This window comes from Erinaceus europaeus, chromosome 15, assembly GCF_950295315.1.
Source record: "Erinaceus europaeus chromosome 15, mEriEur2.1, whole genome shotgun sequence".
Classification (NCBI taxonomy): Eukaryota; Metazoa; Chordata; class Mammalia; order Eulipotyphla; family Erinaceidae; genus Erinaceus; species Erinaceus europaeus.
In genome coordinates, this window is record NC_080176.1 from 40392563 (window position 1) to 40419701 (window position 27139).

General features: G+C 42.8%; 1 protein-coding gene across 5 annotated transcripts in view; it reads right to left on the minus strand.

Moving 5' to 3' along the window:
- Nucleotides 1-373: 373 nt before the first annotated feature.
- Nucleotides 374-27139, minus strand: part of KCTD1 (potassium channel tetramerization domain containing 1) — a 289937-nt gene continuing 263171 nt past the window's right edge. For all 5 annotated transcript variants that reach the window (XM_060173641.1, XM_060173642.1, XM_007520065.2 and 2 more), the window contains exons 4-5: nucleotides 6914-7219; nucleotides 374-1290 (exon numbers count right to left, since the gene is read on the minus strand). In XM_060173641.1, coding sequence (XP_060029624.1) covers nucleotides 1132-1290; nucleotides 6914-7219 — 465 coding nt within the window. In that variant the 3' untranslated portion in view covers nucleotides 374-1131. The remainder of the gene's footprint in view (nucleotides 1291-6913; nucleotides 7220-27139) is intronic.

The following is a 27139-nucleotide window of genomic DNA, read 5'->3' on the forward strand; positions in this document are numbered from 1 at the left end:
GACCTGCTTCACCACTTGTGAAGTGAACCCCCCAAGTGAACTACCCCCCCCCCACCCTTGCAGGTGGGGAGCCTGGGGCTTGAACCAGGATTTTTGCTTGGGGTCTTTGCACTTTGCACTATGTGTACTTAACCCGGCGTGCCACAGCCCAGCCCTTGCATAAAAGTCTTGCATAACCATTACCCAACCTCCCCCATCCCTTGCTATGCAACAACTGATAACAACAGTAGCACCCTGGCACTTTAGCATGTTTGACCTCAAAACTGAACCCAGCTGTTAGACCTTTTTTGATGCCCAATGCAGAAAATTTTTTAAAAAAGTAAAATTTTATTTCAGCCCAACTCAATCCCAACACGTGTGTTCCACACAGACCTATTTTTTTTTAAACAGAGTTTATTGTATTTAATACATTATAAAATTTGAAAAATTGTAGGAAAGCAGCAGACTCAAACGGGAGCGACTCTAACAAGTAATAATTCTGGCCCCTTTGTGAAACCAATCAGTTTAAAAACAAAAGTAATGTTCGTATCTGTGAAGTGGACAAAAAACTGACTTCTGTACAAATTACATTTAAAATTTCATGTCTAACTCCTTCCAAAGGCAATGTGCTCATGAGAGTTGTTCTAAAGTTCTGCCTGGTCTACCACGCCCAAAGAGACAGGAATCCTCCAAATGCAAAGAAACTCCATTCAAGGTGGTTGAAAAGAAAAAAAAAAAAAGGAAAGAAAAAAAAAAGGAAAAGAAAGGAGGGATGGCTGTTGGCAATGGGAGATGTAAGGAGATGCGTCCTCACTGCTCATGGCTTATTGGTCAGAGGCCCTGGGAGGCCCAGGACACATCCCGGCCATCACAGCACCAACTTAGCTACCTTTTTTTTTTCTTTTTGCATTTCCTACCTTTTGACATATATATATATATACATATATATATATATTTATATTTTTTACACCTTGAGGATATCACTATTCCAATTGTTCCCATATGAATACAGGTGTGGTCTCTACTAAATATAAATGTGTCTTTTGTTCAGTTTTAGGTCCAGAACTTGGTTTGCTGTCCCAACTGCACTTTTTTTTGTTTGCGTTATTTGTTGTGTATTTTTTTTTTTTTTTGCATAAGAAAAATGTCCATTTAGTCCAGAGGCTCCTGCTTTATCCGGATGACAGAGGGTATGCGGGGCGTCCGCCTCAGTTCCCTTCGCAGGACGTATTCACTGAACTGAGATGAGTCCACCCCTCCCCCACAGGAGCCTACGATTTCAAATCCTCTTTGCTGCAACCTCTCGAGGACCTGCAAGGGGGCCAAGACAAATATCCGGTTAGGGGCAGATAAGTCCTTTGGCCACAGATGAAGCCTAAAGAACTGTCCTAAAGCTGGAAATCACATGTGCCAAAGTGATTTTTAACCCAATGCCTAAATTTATTTGCGTGTGCTTTCAAAAGAAGACCCTGGATTACCTGGCAGCAGGGAGGAGACAGACATTTCCAATACCTGAAATGGCCATTACTTGCTTGCTTTCCACCTTCCAGTTCATTTAACCTTTATAATCAGTCAGGTAGTGAGTGGTGTTAGCCCATTAAAAAAATCTTTTATTTATTTATTTATTTATTTATTTATTTATTTATTATTGGATAGAACAGAGAGAAATTGAGAGGGGTGGGGTGACAGAGACAGAGAGACACCTGCAGCCTTGCTTCACAACTTCTGGAGCTTTCTCCTGCAGGTGGGGGCCAGGGGCTTGAACCTGGGGCCTTGCACACTGTAGTTTGTGTGCACTTACCCAGGTGTGCCACTGCCTGGCCCAAGTCTTAGCCCATTTTTATAGAGGAGCAAACTGAAGTTCAAAGTAAATGATGGAACTGAGTTTCAAATTTAGATCTGTTTGGTTCTTTTTTTTTTAAATTTATTATCTTTATTTATTTATTTGATAGAGACAGCCAGATATCAAGAGGGAAGGGATGATGGAGAGGAAGAGAAAAAGAGACACCTGCAATACTGCTTCACCACTTGCAAAGCTTTCCCTCTGCAGGTGGCGACTGGGGGCTTGAACCTGGGTCCTTGTGCATTGCAACATGTGCGATAAACCAGGTGTGCCACCACCCGGCCCCATGGTTGGTTTTTTTTTTCCTCCTCAGCAAAGAGAAGCTAATTCATTACTAAAGTATATACTATGAGGTGATAAAGAATATGGAAATAGCACAATGTTGTCTGAATTCTCTGCTCATTCACTGCCAGCTCTGCCATCATTCAGTTTTCTAGATACTAAGTCAATATATTTAAATTTGGAAGACAGACACAATTTCAACAGCAGAAGCATCCACTGCCTTGTGTGCACTTAGGGAGGTAAGAATAAATGCAATGGTTATATATAAGGAAATATATCCAGAATGAAGCGATTCTATTCTTCTCATGTTTAATAATTTTGAAATCAAATATTCAATGCCAGGAAAAAAAATCACTGTGTCACTAAATGTCTGGCATTTTAATGTGGGAAACAGTTTTTACAACTCTTAGGTGAAAACACAGGAAACTGATGTAAAACATTCTGTTTCTTGAGGGACACAAGCTATATCAGACGTTCAACTGTTCACTGCCAGAATTCTACATATAACTAAATCATTTCTACAAGGCAAAGATGACTTAATGAGAACTTAAAAAACTATCTGACCACAACAATGTTTTTTCCTCTGGTTGGACTTGTGAGACTATACTGCTCAACCAATTCATTCATTCATTTTTTTTTCTAGACATAAAGGGAAAGAGGTAAAAAGGGAACATTCAGGGGATCTTTGGATTCCCACATAAATATGATGGGCCTAGACCTCTAACAGACCCCTCTCTCCACTGTCACTGGTCACTTCCACCAAGAATGTAATCTTAAGCCTTCTTGCTGGCCTTCCCAGGACCTTGCCCTCATTCTAAAGTGGCAATAGTAGAGGCTGCCCAAATCTCCAAAGGGAGGCTGTGTCATCTTGCCCTGCTGAAATGAGTGCAACCTGGGATGTTCCCAGTTGTGACAATGAACTGCAAGCTCAGAGCAACAGAGACTCAGTCAGAGGTTACACAGGCTCCTGCGCTAAATATAAACAGATATGGGCTCTGGACCAGGTCAATGGGGTAAACCGTTGATTTTTTTCATAGATTTTTTTTTTTTTTTCCAAGACTGGGAGTTACTCTCTGTCCTAATCCAACTTTCTAGCCCTATGCTCAACTCTGACACCATCTTCTCAGACAATATTTTTGTCTACCTCCATGTTAGCTATCAAACTCAAGCAAAAACTGGGATAGTCATGGGCCCCTAGGAACATGCCTACAATGGACTTCCTAGCTTCTTTCTACCCTAAAATCCCTATTCTCATCTGCTCTATTCCTACTTTATGGTTCTTGTTCTTTAAACATTTTGTCCTGCCTCATGTCTTGTTGCCTTTCAGTCACCAAGTTGCAGATGCTATCATGAATCCATTCTGACTTCCCTAGGCAGAGGACCTCACTAATGTGTCCTGGAACTTCATCTCCTCAGAGCCCTACCCCACTAGGTAGAGAGAGAAACTGGCTGGGAGTTACAGATTTACCCGCCAATGTCCATATCCACTGGAGAAGCAATTACAGAAGCCAGAACTCCCACTTTCTGCATCCCAAAAAGAATTTTGGTCCATACTCCCAGTGGGGGAGAAGTGATGGTCAGGGAGATGACCAGAGGGCTCTGAACTCCAACTTCATTAGGATCCAAAGAAAGAAGAGGAAAAAGGGAGGGACATTTGGATGCAGTAATATATGCATGTGTGATTTGTAACAGAAGAGAAGACCGGACCATAGGAAAAAAAAAAAAAGACAGATAGTTGTCTAAATAATAGTTATGCCATGTCAGCAACCTTAGTAGAAATGCTGTAGCTTACAATGGAGGGATTGGGGATTCAGAACTCTGTTGGTGGGAAGGGTGTGTGGAGTTGTACCCCTGTTATCTTGTAATTTTATAAATCAGTATTAAATCACTGATAAAATTAAAAGAGATAAAAAAGGAAAAGAATGCAGTGGCTTAAGCGCACGTGGCGCAAAGTGCAGGGACCGGCGTAAGGATCCCGGTTCGAGCCCCCGGCTCCCCACCTGCAGGGGAGTCGCTTCACAGGCGGTGAAGCAGGTCTGCAGGTGTCTGTCTTTCTCTCCCCCTCCCTCTCTGTCTTCCCCTCCTCTCTCCATTTCTCTCTGTCCTATCCAACAACAAAGCAACGTCAACAATGGCAATAATAACCGCAACGAGGCTGCAACAACTAGGGCAACAAAAAGGGGGAAAAATGGCCTCCAGGAGCGGTGGATTCATGGTGCAGGCACGGAGCCCAGCAATAACCCTGGAGGAACAAAAAAAAAAAAAAAAAGGAAAAGAAGAGATACCACAGCACCAAAGCTCCCAATCCTCACCCTGTGTTCTCACGTGGTGTTGGGGTCTAGTACGTGAGCTTAACACAATGCAAGGCATGCACTCGACTGCTGGGTTACATCCTTAATTATGTGTGAATTCAACTTCTGAATTCTATCACTGTCAACTCTCCTCTCACTGACTATTCCAGCTCAGAAAACAGCAATCCCACTCACTAGTTCCTCTCTCAAAAATCCTAATCATCCAGGCCAGAGGGATAGCTGACCTGAGAGGGTGGCTGCTTTGTCATGCACATGACCCAGGTTCAAGCCTGCCACAGAGGGCACTGAGTAGTGGGAAGCTTGGAGCTGTGGCATCTGTCCCCCACTCTCTCAGTTTGTCTCTTTCCTATCTCAAAGTTTGGGCCTGAAGTAGTGAAGCCCTGCTGATGACAAAAACAAACAAAACAAACAAACAAACAAATAAATAAAATCCTAGGGGGCACAGTGGGTTAAGCGCATATGGCACAAAGCACAAGGACTGGTGTAAGGATCTCAGTTTGAGCCCCGAACCCCCACTTGCAGGGGGGGGGGAGGGAGGGTCGCTTCACAAGCAGTGAAGCAAGTCTGCAGGTGTCTATCTTTCTCTCCCTCTCTCTGTCTTCCCCTCCTCTCTTCATTTCTCTCTGTCCTCTCCAGCAACAACAGCTATAATAACAATAACAACCACAACAAGGGCAACAAAATGGGAAAAAAAGCCTCCAGGAGCAGTGGATTTGTAGTGCTGGCACCGAGCCCCAGTGATAACCCTGGAGACCAAAAAAAAAAAAAAAAAAATCCTAGTCACCCTTCATTTTTGTCTTATAACCTATCTTGAATGCAAGATGCTCAGAACCAGATACTTCTCAGCTTGAACCATCTTGCTTCCACTATTTTCCATCTGTTGCTTGAGGTTTCTTTCTTTCTTCCTTTCTTCCTCCCTCCCTCCCTTCCTTCCTTCCTTCCTTTCTTTCTTTCTTTCTTTCTTTCTTTCTTTCTTTCTTTCTTTCTTTCTTTCTTTTAAACCAGAGCACTGTTCAGCAGTGATATAGAGGACTGAATCTGGGACTTTGGAGCCTCAGGCATGAAAGTCTTTTTGCATCACCACTGTGCTGCTCCCCTGCCCTTCACGTATTCATTTTTAAATACAAGGTACATCATGTAACTCTTTTGCTCAAAATCCTCCAGTGGTTTTCCATTTCATGCACATAGTCTAACAAACCAAATTCAGAAGGAAACAAAACAAAAACATGTCAGAGTGCTTACCACCCTTGCTCCAAGGTGGTCTGCATTCCCTATCTCACTCATTCTTCAAGCCTTACTGGCTTTCCCGATAGCCTTCAGTATGCCAAGCACTCTCACTGTAGTGCCTTCAGAGGTTACTACCCCTTCTGCCTGAAATATTCTATCTCAAATCCCCCCCTTTTAAAATATTTTAAAAATTTATTTATTTCCTTTTTGTTGCCCTTGTAGTTTTTATTGTTGTAGTTATTATTGTTCTTGATGTCATCATTGTTGGATAGGACAGAGAGAAATGGAGAGAGGAGGGGAAGAGAAAGATAGACACCTGCAGACCTGCTTCACCACTTGTGAAGTGACTTCCCTGCAGGTGGGGAGCCGGGGGCTCAAACCGGGATCCCTATGACCTTTTTTTTTGTCATTAGTGTTATCATCACTGGGTTTCAGTGTCTGAATGCTCCACCATGCTCAGTGATGATTTTGTTTCCCTTTTTTCGCTTTTAGTTTTTTGATTTCTTATTTTACTTGATAGGACAGAGAGAAATTGAGAGGGGGAGAGCTGATAGTGAGGAAGAGAAAGAGACACTTGCAGCATCGCTTCACGGCTTGTGAGGCGAACGTGATTACCACTCCACTCCGGAAACAACTAACTGCTTCACTACTTGTGAAGCTTGCCCCTGCAGGTGGGGGATGAGGGTTTGAACTTGGACCCTTGCACATGGTAACATGTGTGCTCAACCTGGTGTGCCCAGCCCTGACTTTTCCTCTATTTCTTTATTGTTTATAGAGGTCAAGAGACACTGAGAAATAAAAAGGGGAAAAGGGGGAGAAAAATAGAGAAATTCTACATCTTGGGAAGCTTCTGCCTTCTGCCTGGAGATGGGGGTCAGGGGCTTGAACATGGGTCCTTGTGTATGGTAATGTATGAGCTAGCTTTTCAGGGTGTGCCATCACCTAGGCCCCGACCCCGTATCCTTTGATATCTACCTGGCCAACATTTGTGTTGGCTACTCTTTGCTTCGCACTTTGTTGCCATGACGTAAGCACCGTGAATACTGAGAGCTGTTCTCTCTGTCTCTGGTGATCATACTTGCACCTGGCACATAGCAGATGTTCAGTAATATCTGTGGAATGATCGAGTGAGTGCTGCAGAGGAGGAAGCACATTCACCACCGACTCAATGGGAATGCTGTCAGATGGGTTTCTCAGTACTCTGTGAAAGCACGGAACTGCATGCAGAGTGATCTCTGATGCCACTCAGTGTAGGACAGTGTTGTTATACCTGGACTGAGTTGAGGTGACAGTAGCCATTCAGCGGGAACCTGATTACGTGCGTTGAGTCGTGATTCCAGCCCGCATTGACAGAGTTACACATCACATCGCCAATCTCTGGAAACACTTCTTCTATCAAGGATTTGTCTCCACTGAGTGTGATCCTTTCTCCAAGGTCTGGGGCTACACGCACCACTAGACACTCACAGGGCCTTGAGAAACGACCACTTTCTCTGTCCTGCTTCCATCTTTCCATCTCCAACAACATCGGCTGCAACTGAAAATATTTTGCTTCTTCATATAACAAAGTGTAGTCCTGGAAAAAAAAATTTCACAGTGTATAATACAAACAAAAAGAACAGAAAAATGCCCACCTAGAAGAGGTGACCTTTTTTCTTTTTAATTTTTTATATCTTTTATTTGATAGAGACAGCCATAAATCAAGAGGGAAGGAGGAGATAGAGAGGGAGAGAGACACCTGCATCCCTGCTTCACCACTTGCGAAGCTTTCCTCCTGCAGGTGGGAACCAGGGGCTTAAACCAGGGCCCTTGTGCATTGTAGCATGTGCGTTCAACCAGGTGTGCCACTACCTGGCCCCCTGAGGTGACCTTTTTTTAACCTGTTATTTTATTTATCTCTGTATATATATTTATGTGTGCTTACAAATAAATTTACTTATAACATGTTTATGCAGATTCAGTTTGCATTCATTCATTAATGATAAAATGTGCTGTGAGTATTAAGGGCTACCAGAACCTCTTCTAAATGCTTTACATGAACTAAGCTGTATGATCCCCAGAATTGCCCATTCAACTGGGAAGCATTATTATTTCCATTTTGCAGACGAGAGAACTGAGACATGAAAGGATTTACCCAAGACTTTCTACTATTTGTAGAAAAATATCTCTGGAACTTTTACAGTCTGATTGTATTGGTAAGAATCTATTTTATATCACTTCACATGGAACCCAAATGCCCATCAACATGAGGAGGAGACAGCCTTGTACTACTCACTGGAAGCCTATGCTTCTTGTCACTGTTGAGGGGGGCATCTCTAGGACTTCTCAAAGGAGATTATGCAGCTTGGTACTAGTGGGAGTGGGGCTGGAGATGGTGTAGAAAGGCTTGAGGTTGTGTGTGCTGCTTTGACTAAAACTTGGTTGTTGATCTCTGATGCTTGGAGAGGTTGGCTGATGCACTGCCCTTGGCCAGGTGCTGCCATCATAATGTGAGAAAGGCAAATGTTAGGCCATGACTCCTACAAGACAGGTACAGGAAAAGAAACTAGTGTTTCTGAAAGCATAATCACCCAGTCTTTAGGGATGATTTATTATTTTCTTTTCTTTTTCCTCCAGGGTTATCACTGGGGCTCAGTGCCTGCAGTACGGATCCACTGCTCCTGATGTCCCCCCCATTTTATTAGATAGGACAGAGAGAAATTGAGCATGGAGGATGAGACAGAGAGGGAAAGAGAAAGATGGACATCTGCAGGCCTGCTTCACTGCTCTCTGTCTCATTCAGGGACTCGAACCAGAATTTTTACGTGGGTCCTTGCACTTTACTTACTTATTTATTTATAAAATGGACACAGACAAGACCATAGGATAAGAGGGGTACAATTCCCACCACCAGAGCTCCATATCCCATCCCCTCCCCTGACAGCTTTCCTATTCTTGAACTCCGTGGGAGGGGTCCTTGCACTTTATAGTATGTGCACTTAACCAGTTACGCCACTGCCTGGCCCTTGGGATGATGATGATGTCTTTTTCTCTTACCTTAAGAAACATCTATTGAATTAAGACAGAAATCTACCAAGCATACACACACACACCCCACTGAGTGGGAGGACAAAGAAAGGGGAAGAGGAGGCAGAAACATAGGAACATTGTTATCAGGAAGGTCAATATTGTGTCTAAACGTTGTTATGGTCACAATCATCTCTGGGTGTGAGCTAAGTGGGTACTTGTCCAGTCATGTTGACTGAGAATGTTTTAATCAACTGACACAGACATTTCTGCCTTCTTACTGTGGGCTGTAGCTGGCAAGCGTTGCCTGGTGGCCTGGTCCCCACAGGAGAGCCGTGAGCCTGGGCCTAATGACTGTCAGGGCCATCTGGCACATGGGGAGAGGATGACTGTGGGAGGAGAGGTTTTACTTGGCAATTTGCTCTTTCTTGTGTAAATGAAGTAGTAGCAGAGGCAGCACCTTACTCAAGGCTTCCAGAGAAAAGCCTGTGGAGAGGTAAGAGTGTGAGAAGGTCTTTTGCAGAATTGGGCTCTGCTTTATACTGCCCATTACTGTAGAAGGCTTGGTGTTTTAGACAGGCAAGGAACCTGGTGCTCTTCTCATTGTTTTACAAAGTTTCACCTGCTCAGCCTCCTGATACACACACAGGAGGCATCATTTACTTTGAAAAGTCAAGAACTAAGTCAAGATACGATCAGCTTAAGACAGGGCAGAGCTGATCTCTCTCCCTCAATTAGTCATAGTAGCAGTAAGGAGACCGCAGATTCTCCCGCTTATGCTGAAGGAACTCACTTTAGGGGGCTTGCCTTCTTTGAAGAACACAAGCTCTGAGGTACTGACCTCAGTATGTACTCACCAAGATTGATGACTCACAAGGAGATTTAAAAACAACACTGATGAAAAGTAAGAACAGAAGGGAAATCATTAAGCAGAACTTGGACTGGAATTGGTGTATTGCACCAAAGTAAAAGACTCTGGGGTGGGGTGGGGGGGAAGGGTTCAGATCCTGGAACATGCAGAGGAGGACCTAGATTGTATTGTTATATGGAAAACTGGGAAATGTTATGCATGTACAAACTATTGTATTTTTTTTTTTAAGGAAGGACAGAGAGAAATGGAGAGAAGAGGGGAAGACAGAGAGGGGGAGAGAAAGATAGACACCTGCAGACCTGCTTCACCACCTGTGAAGTGACTCCCTTGCAGGTGGGGAGCCAGGGGCTTGAACCAGGATCTTTACGCCGGTCCTTGTGCTTCGTGCCACATGAGCTTAACCCGCTGCACTACCACCTGACTCCCCAAACTATTATATTTTATTGTCGACTATAAACCATTAATCCCCCAATAAAAAAATTAAAAAAACATTGAGTGCTATATATGGAACATGTTACTGCCTTTTATATTCCTGAGAGACTTCATTACACATTTTAGCATGAGGAAAGGCCTGGACTGTGGAGAAAATCTGTTTTGTTCTAGAGTCATAAAAAATTAGCACACAGGTACATAGTCTTCTTGATTGACCTTGATCCTTTGGAAGAATCCTTTCTGACATCACTGAGTAGCTACCACTCAGCTTCTGACTGGATGCTTCTAGTAATGGGAAGTTTACTGTCTAACAAGGAACAGTACTTAGTTTGTTGGCAGTACTGTTTGTTGTGGATATCTTCATTAGAATGACCTAATTTCCCCTACAACTTCAATTTTCTTGTTATAGTTCAACCCCAGGGGGTATAGTGATCCTAATTTTTCTTTGATATAGTAATCCTTCAGACATTTGAAGACAATTGTCAATTTTGTCTTAGTTTATTGCAGCTTCAAAATACCCATACTTCAAGTTGAAAATACCTTGTCTTTCAGCTTAAAAAAAAAGCCTGTGATTTTGGGATTTTAAAAAAAATTATCTTTATTTATTTAGTGGACATTCATAAATTGAGAAGGAAGGGGGAGATAGAGAGGGAGAGAGAAGAGAGATACCTGCAACCCTGCTTCACCACTTGTGAAGCTTTACCCTGGCAGGTGGGGACCTGTGCTCAACCAGGTGCGTCACCACCCGACCCCTGTTGAGATCCTTCAGTGCCTGTATGCACTTGATTTTATCAACCTGCTTCTTCAGATTCAAGCTGGAACTGGACTTAACATGTCAGATGTGAATGAGTGATTGCATTCTGCAAATTACACTTGGCACATTGCAAAATGTACAAACTGTGCAAATAGCTGCTGTGACAATTACCACATAGCCAGTGGCTTAAAACAACACAAATCTATGCTCTTCCACTGGAGGTCAGAAGTCTAAAGTGGATCAGGGAGGCTGTGTTTCTTCTAGAGGCTCTAGGAGAGAATCCGTTTCTTGTCTCTTCTAGTTTACACAGGTTGAGGTCCTGCATCATTTTTACTTCTTTTCTTTTCTTTTCTTTTTCTTTTTTTGCCTCCAGGGTTATTGCTGGGGCTCGGTGCCTGCACTATGAATGCACGGCTCCCATAGGCTATTTTTTCCCATTTTGTTGCCCTTGCTGTTGTTATTATTATTGTTGTCATTGCTGTTGTTGGACAGGACAGAGAAAAATTGAGAGAGGAGGGGAAGACAGAGAGGGGGAGAGAAAGATAGACACCTGCAGACATGCTTCACTGCTTATGAAACGACCCCCCTGAAGCTGGGGAGCTGGGGGCTAGAACTGGTCCTTACACTGGTCCTTGTGCTTCATGCCATGTGTGCTTAACCCACTGTGCTACCGCTCAACCCCTCATTTTTACTTCTGCTTCTGTCATCACAACCTCCTTTTCTTACTCAAATTCTCCTGCTCATCTTTCATTTATAAGGCCCACTGTGAGTATGTTGAGTCTCTAACTGGATTATCCAGTATAAGCTCAGGCCCTAAATTTATTTATCTATTTATTAATATTTATTTATTTATTTATTTTCCCTCTTGTTGCTCTTGTTTTTTAATTGCTGTTGTAGTTATTGTTGTTGTTACTGATGTCATCATTGTTGGATAGAGCAGAGAGAAATGGAGAGAGGAGGGGAAGACAGAGGGGGAGAGAAAGACAGACACCTGCATACCTGCTTCACCGCCTGTGAAGCAACCCCCCTGCAGGTGGAGAGCTGGGGTCTTGAACTGGGACTCTTATGCCAGACCTTGCGCTTCACGCCATGTGTGGTTAACCTGCTATACTACCGCCCAACTCCCCGGGCCCTAAATTTAATCACATATACAACCCCCCCTTTGCTATACAGGTGGCTCATTCATAGCTCCTGGGGATTAGGACATGGGCATTATTGGAGGGATTGTGATTTCTGTCTACAGTATTAAGACTGCACTGCTAGTTCTCAACCCTCCAGACTGCTCTATTTTACTATCCTGTTTTGTTCATAGTTAAGTCTTAACACTTTGTTCACAAGAGCTGCTACTGACTTAGGACCCTCTTTCAGCATTTGTGAAGAAATTCAAGTCTTACCCTTTAAGTGCTACACTATAGGTTCTGTGCTCATTCAACACAATGAAAAAGTCTGGATTCACTCTAGGTCCCTCATATCTACAGCCTTCTGAACTGGATGTTTTGTTTCTACATGTCATTTAGAAGCTACTACAAGGACAGGCCAGTGTATAGATTCCTTTTGTCTTGGATGATGTTCAGGTAATAAAACAGGGCTATACATTTTGACTGTTCAAGCAGTTGTACAAGTTGTGATCCTAAAATCATAACTATGGTCCTTGCCAGAGATCTTGCTCATGTGTTTGCTTTCCTGAACTCTGTGTTTGGGTGGAACTGTTATTATCCAGGATTCACCTACCCTATTTAGAGCACCAGTCTCCTTATCTGTAAAATGATGAGACTAAATTGACGTGACTTCCAGAACTGATATTCTGAGTTTGTATCAATCTCCTGATTTACCAGTTTATTTATTATAATCTAAAGATGAAAGAGTAAAAACAAAAAAAAAGACAAAGAGCAGACAGCTGGAATGATCACTTATGTGGGAGGGTGCCTGCTTTGCCGGTGACCCAGGTTCAAGGCTGTTTCCCACTGCACTGGGGAAAGCCAGTTTTGTGGCGCCTTTTCTCCATTTCTCTCCTAACACATGACAAAGTTAGCCTAGAGTTCTGGCAATGTGAGAAAACAAAAACAAAAACAAAAACAAAACTAGTAGCACAGGGAGTGGCCCAGTGGATTTTTTTTTTTTAAATTACCATTAGTGTTACCACTGGGGCTCGGTGTGTGCATACTGAATCCACCACTCCTGGTGGCCATTTTTCTTTTTTTCTTTTCTATTTTAAAATTGCGATAGAAATAGGGCAAGAGAGGAGGAGAGAGAAGAGATATATCTGAAGCCTGCTCTACTGCTCCTGAAGATTCCCCCCTGCAGGTGGGGACCGGGGACTCCAATGTGGGTCTTTATGCATGGTAACTTGTGTGCTTGTCCAGTTTGCCCAGGACTGGCCCTGGCCACAGACTTTCAGAAGTAATGGAGGTAGCCATTTGGGATTCATCTTCTGAATCACAAATCATGTCTAGTAATCTGATCTGAAGTCTGCCCATGGTCTGACAGAGCATCTCCCTATATAATGTCTGCCTTTTTGGAAAATTAGAAAAATGCCGTCAACTGTTATTTTTGGCTCTGCTCAGTTATTTCTCAAGGAACCTAGAAGTGATGATTAAAGTGAAAGTAAATTCGAAAGAAAGTCTCCCTGGAGGTCACCCGGCACCTGGGAATGTTAATCTCATGGGCCTCGTCTTGAACTTCGTTATGCCACCAGGAATTTTACTGTCTTGACCACCTTGTTTCTATCTCTTTCTTAGCCACTCTGTTCTGTCTGGTCTCCAGGATGTAGTGCCGTCTGTGCTGGGGGAGGTACTGCTAGGAAGCAACTGAGCACATGGGTCATCAGTTCATTTTGCTGACTTGCCTCTAAGCAGCAGCTGGCTCAAGAACTGAAAAGGTTCCTTTTGTTGTTACCATTTTCTGCATGATTAAGCTGACATTGGCTACTCATTTTCTTGACAGGCTCTTTCATACTTGTCCATCTTTCTAACACAAGTTTCCGGTCTAGGCTCAGAGAACTCCCTGCAGAGAAGGCATCCCTGATGGTTTCTTGCTGAAGAAACCTCATCCTCAACTGGGATCATTCATTTTTATTATCTAGAGCTCATATATACATATATATGAATTTTAGTTTACCAAGTTACCTTTTAGTTTTCTCTGGCTTTGTGATTATTTCCTTTGGGTCTCTGGATTTTTGAAATCTTTCCTCAGAAAGGCACGCATTGACATCTGACAATGCCCACTGTTCCTCTCTTTGGCTTTCAGAAACTCTATAGACAACGCAGTCTCTCATTCTCAAAGTATATGGTAGAGGGAGTTGGGCAGTAGTGCAGCAGGTTAAGTGCATGTGGCGTTAAGCGCACGTGGTACGCACGTGGTATGAAGTGCAAGGACTGGTGGAATGATACCGGTCAGAGCCCCTGGCTCCCCACCTGCAGGGGAGTCGCTTCACAGGCAGTGAAGCAGGTCTGCAGGTGTCTATCTTTCTCTCCCCCTCTCTGTCTTCCCCTCCTCTCTCCATTTCTCTCTGTCCTATCTAACAACGATGACATCAATAACAACAACAATAATAACTACCGCAACAATAAAAAACAAGGGCAACAAAAGGGAAAATAAATAAATATAAAAAAATAAAAAACCCACTAATAATAATAAAAAAAACTTATCCAATGTGCTATCCATTGCACTATGGAGCTTTCAACAGTTTTTAAATCCTACAATACACATTTTTCAAATGATATTTTAAGGAGTCAGGTCGTAGCACACTTAGTAGGGCACACATCTTCAAAGCCCAGGTCCCTACCTACAGGGGGGAAGCTTCACAAATGAAGAAGCAGTGCTGGAGGTCTCTCTCTCTCTTTCTCCCTCTCGTTCTCCTTCTCTATTTCCCCCGTTGCTATAGATTTGTCTCTATCCAATACAGAAGTAAATAAATACTAAAAATGATTTTAAATGATTAAAAGATCAAGATTTCATTTCACAGATGAATAAACTGAGCTTCCCTCACAGTGAGACAAAAACATTGAACAAGAAGGTAAATGTAGGCAAACTTAAAAATGCAAGTGAAACATGAATCAAAAAAGTTTATTTCTTGACCAAACAGTTCAAAATTGAAAGCCATTTTCGCTAGATGAGAGAAAAATTACGTATAGAGTATTGGTTTCCTACTGCTGTTGTAAGAAATTATGACAAACTTGGTGGCTTAAAACACACGGATGGGGGTGGGATTGGGAGCGGGCGTTAGCGCAGCGGGTTAAGCGCATGTTGCACGAAGCGCAAGGACGGGCCAAGAATCCCTATTTGAGCCCCCAGCTCCCCACCTGCACGGGGGGGGAGGTCTCTTTACAGGCGGTGAAGTAGGTCTGCAGATATCTATCTTTCTCTCTCCTTCTCTGCCTTCCCTTCCTCTCTCTTTGGCCCCTATCCAACAACTACAACAGCAATAGCAACAATAACAACAAGGGTGGCAACAAAAGGGGAAAAATGGCCTCCAGGAGCCGTGGATTCCTAGTGCAGGTACCAAGTCCCAGTAATACTCCTGGAGGCAAACAAACAAACAAACAAACAAACAACCCCCCCCACACACACAAACACAGATACTCTCCTATAGTTCTAAAGGTCAGAGGTGAAATGGGCTGAAAGCAAGTTATCAGCTGAGATAGCTTCCTTCTGGAGGTGCTAGAGCAGAGGTGAGAAACACCCAGCCAATGGGTCACTGGTCTGGCCCTTTCAAGGAAACTGCAGGTGGGATTCCAACTTCAGTAAACCCAGGGAAATTTTTCATTGATTTTTTAAGTTGAATAATTTTGTATGGACTTTAAATGATGTTACAAATATTCAAATGGCTCTTGGCAGAAAAAACAAACAACGAACAAACAAAATCATCCCCCAGCCCTGTGGCAGAATATAGCTGGTTTCCTGTCTCTTCCAGAGGCGGTCTCACTCCCTGGCTCGTGGCCAGAAGCACATCACCTAGTTCATCACATCTCCAGCTCTGAGCCCCTGACCTCTCCCTCCCCACCCTCCTCCACAGTCACAGATCCTTAGAATTCTACTAAGTTGACCTCCATCTCAAAGCCCGTAATGAATGATGCCAGCAAAGTCACTTTTGTCATGTAAGGTGACACATCCATAAACCTGGAATTGTGAATACTTCTGAGAGTCATCAGTCAGCTTACTATACACATTTCTTGCTTCCACAAATAATTCAAACTTTTTTTTTGCACCAGATTTTTATTTAGCTCAAGTTTTACATCATCGTTGATGGACCTTATACATCTATTCATTTTAAGTTCAGAATATGTACTGGATACTCCCTCCCAGGAGTTGTGGAAGCTCCTTTGTACTTTTGCTCAGGGCAGTGGAATCCAGCTCCTGTGACTGGTTCCCCAGAAGAGAGAGGTTCTATATATGTACCATGGCACTAGTAAAGCAGGGACACCAAGAAAATGAGGGGGAAATAAAAAGATTTTATAGGGTGGGGATAGATAGCATAATGGTTATGCCAAGAGACTCAAATGCCTTAGGCTCCAAAGTTCCAGGTTCCTACACCACCATAAGCCACAGCTGAGCAGTGCTCTGGTAAAAAAAAAAAAAAAAAAAAAAGGATTTTATGTTTTACATTTCCAAACAGCATCCCTGTAGTAGTCATCATAAGAAAAAAATGGGGGGAGGGGGCTGGGCGGTAGTGCAGCAGTTTAAACACACATGGCATGAAGCACAAGGACCAGGTTCCAGCCCCCAGCTCCCTACCTGCAGGGGGGTCACTTCACAGACAGTGAAGCTGGTCTGCAGGTGTCTATTTTTCTCTCCCCTTCTCTGTCTTCTTCTCCTCTCTCCATTTCTCTCTGTCCTACCCAACAACAACAACAGCAATAATAAAAACAACAATGATATACAACAAGAACAAAAGGGAAAAAATGGCCTCCAGGAGCAGTGAATTCATAGTGCAGGCCCTGAACCCTAATGATAACACTGGAGGCAAAAGAAAAGAAAAAAGTCCTGGGGAGAGAGCATAATGGCTATACAAAGACTTTCATTCCTGAAGTCCCAGAGGTTCCAGGTTCAATCCCCAGAACCACTATAAGTCATAGGTGAACAGTGCTCTGCTAAAAAAATAAATAAAAAAAAAAAAAGAAATAAATAAAAAGAAAAAAAGAACAAAAAAGAATTCAGAAATATGTTGGGGCTGGGAAGTGACACAGCTGGCTGAGTGCACATTATAATGCACAAGGATCTGGGTTTAAGTCTCCCATCCTCATTTGCAGGGGGAAAGCTTCACAGAGGTCAATCAGTGCTATAGGTGTCTCTCTTTGATTCTCTATTTCTCCCTTCCCTCTCAATGTCTGTCTCTGTCCAATAAATAAACAAACAGATCTCTGCAGGATTTACTCTTGTTTCAAAGACGTGACTGTGTAGGGGCAAACTGAGGGGAGAAAAGTTACCTACTTTTTTTTTTTTTTGCTTCCAGAGTTATTGCTGGGGCTCGGTGCCAGGAGAAGTGGATTCCATTTTGTTGTTGTTGGATAGGACAGAGAGAAATGGAGAGAGGAGGAGAAGATAGAGAGGGGGTGAGAAAGACAGATACCAACAGACCTGCTTCACCACTTGTGAAGTGACCCCCTGCAGGTGGGGAGCTGGGTGCTCAAACCTGGATCCTTATGCGGGTCCTTATGCATTTTGATTATTAACCCTTTATTTAAGTATGGTGTGTGAAGATCTTCTCCCATTCAATAGCATGCCTTTCTGTTTTGTTGATGGTTCCTTTTACTCACAGAAGGTGCTCAGTTTGATGTAGTCCCATTGGTTACTTTGTTATTGTTGTTTTGTTTTCTTACTATTAGACTCGCATCCTCAAAGATATTTCCAAAACACACATTGTAAAGTATCCTGCCAGTGTTTTCTTCTATGTAATTGATGGCCTCTGGTTTAACAATGACACCTTTGATTCATCCGGAATTGACTTTTGTGCGTGGTAACGTGGTAGTTGCTTCATTCTTCTGTACCTTTCAACTTTCCAAGCACCATTTGTTGAAAAGACTCTTCATTTTTAATATTTTAAGTCCCTTGTGAAAAGATATCTGTCTGTAAATGTGGGGTCTTGGTAATATATTTTTAAAACTTTTCTTAATTGTCTTTCTATATTATTGTTATTATTATTTTTAACTTTTAAAAATATTTTTAAAAAGATATTTATTTATTCTCTTTTATTGCCTTGTTGTTTTATTGTTGTAGTTATTAATGACATTGTTGTTGGATAGGACAGAGAGAAATGGAGAGAGGAGGGGAAGACAGAGAGGGGGAGAGAAAGATGGACACCTGCAGACCTGCTTCACCGCTTGTGAAGTGACTCCCCTGCAGGTGAGGAGCCGGGGGCTTGAACCGAGATCTTTACACCGGTCTTTGCGTTTCGTGCCACATGCACTTAACTCACTGCACTAACACCTGACTCCCGATTGTCTATATTTTCAAATCCTCTACAATGTAAATAGCCTTAATATTAAAAATCATTAAAATAACTAATAGACTTTTGGACTTCACCCAGGCATATGTAACCTGGGGCCTTCTTACCAGCAAGTTTTCCTTTATCTATGAGAGGAGGACATTAGGCCATGTAGGATGTTAGCAACATGGGGGACACTTAGCAGAGGTGCCCAAAATAAAATACTCGAGAGGAAATTTCATGATTCCCCCATTAAAACGGAACCAAAGCTTGACCTTCTTTTGTACTGGGTCACGTACGTGTGTGTGTGTGTGTGTGTGTGTGTGTGTGTATACACGAATGTGTATACACAGTAAATTATGCATAATTTTCTGAAATGAGCCAATCAGTATAATTGGCCAGGGATAGGAGATTAAGGGAAGAGGGATAGACAGCCATACCCATAATAAAACCCTGCTGAGAAGAGAAGTCCTGCAATCCTGCAGTCAGTCACTTATCTACAAAACAGATTCTAATGGCTGTCAGTGGGAGCATGGCACAAGCAGCAGCCACTTAAATGGTGTTCTGAAATATGAAATTATCTAAATTGTTAAATGAGTGTCTAACTCAGATGGCACATTTGCAGGATGAGCTTTTAAGAGGTGTGGGAGCTGTGATTGCCAGCCTTTGGTCAACCAGCATTAAAGTGGAGAGGGAAGCAGGGACGCCTTCCTAGCCAACGCAGTAAGAGTACTTCTCTGAACATGTCACATTCTCTCTCTGTGTGTATTTTCCCCAGGGTCAGGAAATAAACTGACAAGGAGCGAAGTACCTAATGTTCTGTGCAGAGACGAGAGACTGACAGCTCATCTGTGCACCTATATATGTACACGCCTTACACATGCTGAACTGCAGCTGTTGGTGTGATTCCACCACCCAGTACAAGAACTGCACGGCCAGCTCAGCTTCCACTTGCCTTTTGTGGCTTCTCCAGGTTCCAGACGCCCTATAATTTATAGATTGTCCCCTGGAGGTTCTGTGGGAAACATTTCAAGCCTTGAGATATGTGAGTTTCATCTGACATGCTTTTTATCTTTTTTTCCCCTAAGCATGGGCTACAAGCTAAATCCTCAGCCAATTAAAGGGTGTGTTCTATACTTAGAATAGATGAATAGCAGGTCTTTCAGGGCTTTTGAGTCCTCAGGGAGCATTGATGGCAGCATGTATGTACAGAGAGACCCACTGCTCTAGTCCGAGGCATGCAGGTGATTGGGTGAGCCCTCAAAGGGCTGTCCTTGGGAATCGTGCCACGGCCTAACTCCTATGTGGGAGCTTTTTGTTCCCAACCTGCATGTTTTTGAAAGAAAGTTAATGTCTGCCATATTTCATTGTGTCTAAAATATATAGCACTGTGACCCGAGATATTACGCAGCTGGTAGAGTGCAGGAGTCACAAGCCTGAGACTGCCAGTTTGATTCCTGGCATTGTATCTACGGGGGTGGTGCTCTGATTTCTCCTTCTTCCCCCACCCATGAAACACACAAACACTCATGAAATGAATATTTAAAAAGAATTAGGGCAAAATATATACCTGAATGCAAAAGTACACAATAGTCTACAGTGAGTCAGTATGAAGTTCATAATAAAATAGTGTCTACTTAGACTTAGCTATTTCCTATTATACTTCCCTCACTCACTCCCAAGCCATCCTTATCAAAACAAGGACTGCAAAAGCTGAATAAGGGCAAGAAACTGGCATACTTTAACAATGACTCTTGTCACTATCAGGCCACCCCATCAGCTGGGGCCCTATTTGGAGAGTCCTGAGATTCCCAAACAGACATGGGTCTAGACCTCAAATAAATCCCTCTCTCCATTGTTACTGGTCATCTATATCAGGAACAACAAAACAGACCCCTTTGTGGACCCCACAGGACCTTTCCCTCAACTTGGATCAACAATGGTAAAGAATGTTCCATCCTCTGAAGGCAGGCCGGACAACATACTCTATGCTACACCTGAGGAAGATGGGTCTACAGGGATGCAGAGGTCACATAGGCTCCTAAGCTGAATATGAGCCCCAGATCACATCAAATCGATGGGGTTTACAGTCAACAATATTTACACACCTTTCCCATATTTGGGAGCTACTCTCTTCCCTGATCCAGCTTTCTGGTCCTTTTACCAGCCATTACGCCATCTCCCCAGACAATAACTAGGATACACCTGCACATCAGATTTCAGGCTCAGGGAAAAACAAACAAACAAACAAACAAACAAAAAACCTAGTATATCCACAGGCCCTTTGGAATATAACTAAAATATGCCTACTAGCTATCTACAGAACAGATATCCCCCCACACTCTTCATCTGCACTACTCCAGCCTTTAGGTTCATGATTAGTCAACAATTTGTTTGGCTTTATATGTTAACTCTCTTTTCAGCCACCAGGTTCCAGATGCCAACCAGACTTCTCTGGCAGACAACCCCACCAATGTGTCCTGGAGCTCCGATCCCCAGAACCCCACCCTACTAGGGAAAGAGCGAAGCAGGCTGGGAGTATAGATCGACCTGTCAACGCCCATGTTCAGTGGGGAAGCAATTACAGAAGCCAGACCTTCCACCTTCTGCATTCCACAATGACCTTGGGTCTATATTCCCAGAGGGTTAAAGAATAGGAAAGCTATCAAGGGAGAGGATGGGATACGGGATTCTGGTGGTGGGAATTGTGTGGAGTTGTACCCCTCTTATCCCATGGTTTTGTCAGTGTTTCCTTTTTATAAATAAATAAATAAATAAGATATTTAAAAAGAATAAAAGATGTGACATCATTTCTGGAACATATTGCAATTGAAAACAACACATATACTAATTTTATAATCATCATGCTCATGTGTTATTTTGCATTCACTGGAATTCACATCCCTTCCAATCATGGAAATGAAACATTCATATATTAACGTGGTATGTAGTTTAGGAGTATAATGTGTATGCATGGATGCTATATATCTGGTATTTTATGATCTTATGGAAGATTAGACATCTTTTTAAAAAATTTTATTTATTTATTTTCCCTTTTGTTGTCCTTGTTTTTTTAATTATTGTTGTAGTTACTATTATTGTTGTTACTGATGTTGTCTTTGTTAGATAGGACAGGGAGAGATGGAAAGAAGAGGGGAAGACAGAGAGGGGGAGAGAAAGATAGACACCTGCAGACCTGCTTCACCTCCTGTGAAGTGACTTCCCTGCAGGTGGGGAGCCAGGGGCTTGAACCAGAATCCTTAAGTCGGTCCTTGAGCTTTGCAGCACTTGTGCTTAACCCACTGCGCTACCACCCAACTCCCGACATCTTTTTTTCTTTTTTTGATTTTTTTACTGGGGAATTAATGTTTTACATTCAACAGTAAATACAACAGTTTGCACATGCATAACATTTCCCAGTTTTCCATATAACAATACAACCCCTACTAGGTCCTCTTTCATCCTTCTTGGATCTCCGACATCTTTTTTCTAACCAGAGGACTATTCAGCTCTGGAAGGTGGTGGTGGGGATTATATCTCAGGACATGGATGTCCTATCTGTGGCTATTGTCCTAACTGCTCAGATTAAACTCTATGATTTTATTTATTTATTTATTAATAAATAAATAAATATTTATAAATATTTATTTACTTATTCCCTTTTGTTGCCCTTGTTTTATTGTTATAGTTATTATTGTTGTTGTTATTGATGTTGTCATTGTCAGATAGGACAGAGAGAAATGGAGAGAAGAGGGGAAGACAGAGAGGGGGAGAGAAAGATAGACAACTGCAGACCTACTTCACCATCTGTGAAGTGACTCCCCTGCAGGTGGGGAGTCAGGGGCTTGAACCAACTCTATGATTTTAAATAGCAGTGCAGAGCCTACTAATATTTAGTTTCCAGTCTCCTTTGACTCTTTTGACCCTTTTTGGCTAAATTTAAATTAATGTCAAGCAATTATGTCCAGCACCCAGTATCCTCTAAAAAAATCATAAGAGAACTAGAGAGTTGGTTTCAGCAGGGCAATGTACAGCTGATATCGACGAGGCCCTGGGTGACATTTCCAGAACCATATGACAGCAACAAGGACAAAACAAATGCAGCTCCTTGGATGGCAGAACAGTACTCTGGTCTTCCTCATTCTATCTTCAAAATAAATAAATACTGTTGGAGCCCAGGGAGTGACTTAGTCATAGAGAACATGCCTTGCATGCATGAAGCCCTGGATTTCATCCACAGCAATCAATCAACAAACAAAAAAGAGCCCCTGTGAGACCCTTAAGACAGAGAGAGTCAAGACAAAATCCACAAAATACCAAGAGTCCAAATAGAAGAAAAAATATATATAATCAGGTTTTGTATCAGTTGAGATAAACCAGAATGTAGTTTGAATGTATGTCTCACCTCATTCATTTATCCATCCATGCAGTCAGCCACCCACGTCACAAACACTTGCAAACTCCAAGTGTGGCAGTGCTGAGCTAGTGTGACAGATGCTGCTGGCTATTTTCCCTAGCATACTCCAAACCCCTAGTCCTTGCCCATTTCTCTCATTATAGAGACAGGAAAAAAAATCACTTTGCTAGCAAATTTGTGTGAGTTTAAAGTCTTTTTCTCTGCCTTGAATATAACTTCTGGTTCTGTGAGGATCCACTTATGACCATTAGGTGATCAGCATGAGGATGGAAAACCAATAGCAAGGATGGCAAAATGAAAAGAAACAGAGCGTTGGCCTTGATAACTGAGCAGATGCTACTCTGGACCTCTGATTTACTTGTGTAACAAAAGATAAATCTCCTTTCATGTAAAGCTATGGTGATGGTGCATTCCGACATTTGCGACTGAAAGCACTTATAACCTCCATCTTTTTTAAAAAAAATATTTATTTATTTATTATTATTATTATTTTCTTTCTTGGGGGACTCATGGTTTATAGTCAACAGTAAAATACAGTACTTGGTGCATGTGTAACATTTCTTAGTTTTCCAAATAACAATTCAACCCTAACTAGGTCCTCCTCTGCCATCATGTTCTAGAACCTGAACCTTTCCCCCAACTCCAGAGTCTTTTACTTTGGTGCAAAACACCAACTCCAGTCCAAGTTCTGCTTTGTGTTTTCCCTTCTCTTCTTATTTTTCAACTTCTGTCTATGAGTGACATCATCCCATCCTTCTCTTTCTGACTTATCTTACTTAACATGATTCCTTTAAGCTCCATCCAAGATGAGGTGGAGAAGGTGAAGTCACCGTTTTTAATAGCTGAGTAGTATTCCATTGTGTATATAGACCACAACTTGCTCAGCCACTAATCTGTTGTTGGACACCTGGGTTGCTTCCAGGTTTTGGCTATTACAAATACAAATTGTGCTGCTATGAACATAGATACATACACATATCTTTTTGGATGGTTCTATTTGGCTCCTTATGATCTATCCCTAGGATGTTGATATGTCATGTTAAACAACAGTGAGAAACAAACTGCAGGCATGCTGAGCATGACCATGGGGAATCAGAAGGCCAAGTAAACCTAAGGCAGACTAGCCAGGGTGTCATTTCAGGAATAAGATGAGCCTTGAATGACAGATGAAAGCCAGGGAAAGAGCACCAGGCAGATAGAACTGTCTGCTTGCAAGGGACAAGGAGGTGGTATGTTTGGAGGACCTCCAAGAAGTCCTGGGCACATGTGAGAGTCAGCTGAGATGGGTGGAGGGCAGAGCTTTCTGCTTCTCATGGAGAATGGGAGACCCCACATAACTGAAGCAGGTAGATGCCATAACACCTGCTTCTCACCAAGTGTCCCTTGGTGAGGGGTTGGGGTGGGAGAGAGTGGAAGGTGATGGAGAGGAAATGCGTAGCTCTGTGGGGGCAACAGTAGGGATCCCAGTGACGAGAGAATTGTTCTGTACCTGTCTATGTCAATGGCAGGATCCTGGCTATCACTATAAGTTTGCAAGATATTCCTACTGGGATGGGGGAAAGGGGAGTGGGGAACTGGATAATGCAGGTCTTATTATTATGGGTGATGCGTTTACTATTATTATTATTGGTTTACATTATGGGAAGCTACAGTTACCTGAAAATATAAAGCTTGATGGAAAAAAATCTCTCCTGGTTTCAACATGGGGAGATGGCACAATGGTTCTATAAAAGCCTTTCATACCTGAGGCTCTTAAGGTCCCAGGTTCAGTCCCCAGCACCATCATAAGCCAGAGCTGTGCAGTGCTCTGGTTCTCTCTCTCTCATTAAAATAAATAAATTATTTTTTTTAAAAAAGGGAATATATGAGCATGGTTAATGCAGGGAGAGGAGACCAACTATGAAGTAACTCCATCCAGTGAGCAGCTGGATCTTGAACTAGAGAGGTGGGATGGGAAGAGTGGATTGGTTTCAGAAGGATCCAGAAGGTAGGCTGGATAGACTCACTGTTGGAGCACGTGTAGAGGTGAAGATGAAAAAAAAAATGTGCAGAATGACTCTCCGGTTTCTGTATGGAGCAAGTAGGTGGATTTCTGGCATCACTTACTGAGCTGGGACACAAAGGAAGAAGAGCAGGCTTCATGGCTGTGGTGTGGGGTGGGCGGGAGGTGTGCAGGGCCAGCTTGCCTTTGGCCTGCTTAAGTATTAGAAGCCAGTGAACTGCCCAGGCTGAAATTCTGAGTGGGCATTTGGAAATGCAACCATTTAAAAATACAGCTAAAAGCAAAGTTCCCATCCTGCACCCTCCTTCACAATTTCACTGCCTTCTTTCAGAGGAATATTATGGAACAACAGAACAACGTCCTGTACTGCCTCCCCTTACAACCCCCCCCACCACCCACAAACTTTTAATCCTTTTCTTTTCCTTCCTTCCTTCCTTCTTCCTTCCTTCCTTCCTTCCTTTTTTTTTTTTTTTTTTTTGCCTCCAGAGTTATTGCTGGGGCTTGGTGCCTGTACCATGAATCCACTATTCCTGGAGGCTATTTCTTCCCCCTTTTGTTGCCCTTGTTGTTTTATCATTGTTGTAGCTATTATTATTGTTGTTATTGCTGTCATTGTTGTTGGATAGGACAGAGAGAAATTGAGAGAGGAGGGGAGACAGAGAGGGGGCAAGAAAGATAAGACACCTGCAGACCTGCTTCACTGCCTGTGAAGTGGGAGTGGGGGCTCAAACTGGGATCTCTACGCCGGTCCTTGCACTTCTTGTCATGTGTGCTTAACCTGCTACACTACCACCTGACCCCCTGTCCTGTTCTTTCTGTTCACTAAATTGGTCTACTTGGGGGCAAAAGGGCAGGCCCAATCCCTTGGGATGCCTGACATCTCCAGCCAGGTGTTACTAGTGGCTGTCTCCTGGCTGAAGTCTGTTTCCAAATATGGCAGCAGTATGTGTGGTGCTGGGGGAATGAACCAGGGACTTCAGGCATGCAAGCCCAACACACTGTCATCTGAGCCACTTGCCAAGTCATATCACCAGCTCTCTAGAAGCAGTCTTGACTTTTCCCATAGCTTTTATTTTGCCAGCTGCCAGTATGAAGCAGGCCTGCTGCCCTCAACTCTGCAACTGCTACTTTAAAGGTCGGCCTTCTCTGCAGGCCAGTCTAGGCAGATCTGGCCCCAGGTTCCCACTAAGGACTGGAGGGTGGAGGAGCACTGTCAGGTAAGAGCTGGATCTTCAAAAACCCTCCAGGAAGGTTCCATATTAGAAACAGACTCTCAGTTTAGTTTCCTTCCTGAGTTGGGTGCAGATCATACTGAAGATGTAGCTGACTTTCATTTAGGAACCATATTGCACAAAACAACCTCCTGTGCCTTTGAGCCACGGGATCATGCTATGTGCTGTAATATACACACTCTGGAGGACTTCTCTTGGCTGGCTGAGCATCAGGACCATAAGTTCTTCCTAGGCTTGTTCCAGGACTGTACTTCTCAACCTTTCTCTCATTTTCTTTTCTTTCTTGTTTTCTTTTCCCTCCCTCCCTTCCTTTTCTTTCTTTCTTTCTTTCTTTCTTTCTTTCTTTCTTTCTTTCTTTCTTTCTTTCTTTCTTTCTTTCTTTCTTTCTTTCTTTCTTTCTTTCACCTCCAGGGTTATTGCTGGAGCTCTGTGCCTGCACTATGAACCCACTGCTCCTGGAGGCCATTTTTTCCCATTTTGTTGCCCTGGTTGTTATAGTTGTTGGATAGGACTGAGAGAAATCGAGAGAGGATGGGAAGACAGGGAGGGGGAGAGAAAGACAGACACCTGCAGACCTGTTTCACCACTTGTAAAGTGACCCTCTGCAGGTGGGGAGCCGGGGGCTTGAACTGGGATTCTTATGCTGGTCCTTGCACTTTGTGCCATGTGCGCTTAACCTGCTGCACTACCACCAAAACTGCCCCCACCCCCCATTTTCTTGTCACATGTACGACATTGTTTTCATAGAAGGTAAATGCATATATGAAGCTCTCGTATGATGTCTTTCCTGTGTGGTTAACGACACCAATATTAAGAATTTTGAAGGAGAGAATGGATGAGAGGCCCTCTGAACTGCTTTTAATTTAGGATCTATTCTTCAAGCTCTTTTAACCCCATCTATTTATACACACCTACACATGATCTTTACACTAACAGGGATACACTTTATCAGGTAATCTTGCAGATTACTCTGCAACCATCCAACCTTCACAGCACAACAGTCTCCCCCTCCATCCCCCACAGGAACAGATCGACCTAGGGCATTAAGTTGTTACTTATCTACCAAGTTCTTTCTTTTAAGTTGTTACTTAGTATGAATATTCTATAGTTTTGTTACACTGCTCAATTGCCTTCTAAAGACCTTTGATAGTTTTCACTTTCAAATAACTGTATGCCCTTCAACACTGTATATTATTAACAATGTTTAAATGTTTGTTCATATAGGTTTATTTATTTATTTTAATTGAGGGGGTAGTAGCTTACAGTACAGTTGTTGGCGCATACCTCCCCATGATGGGTGTCTGGAAAACACTCACTTCCCCTAAGGTTTATTTCTTTCATACTCAAAGTATTGAGTAT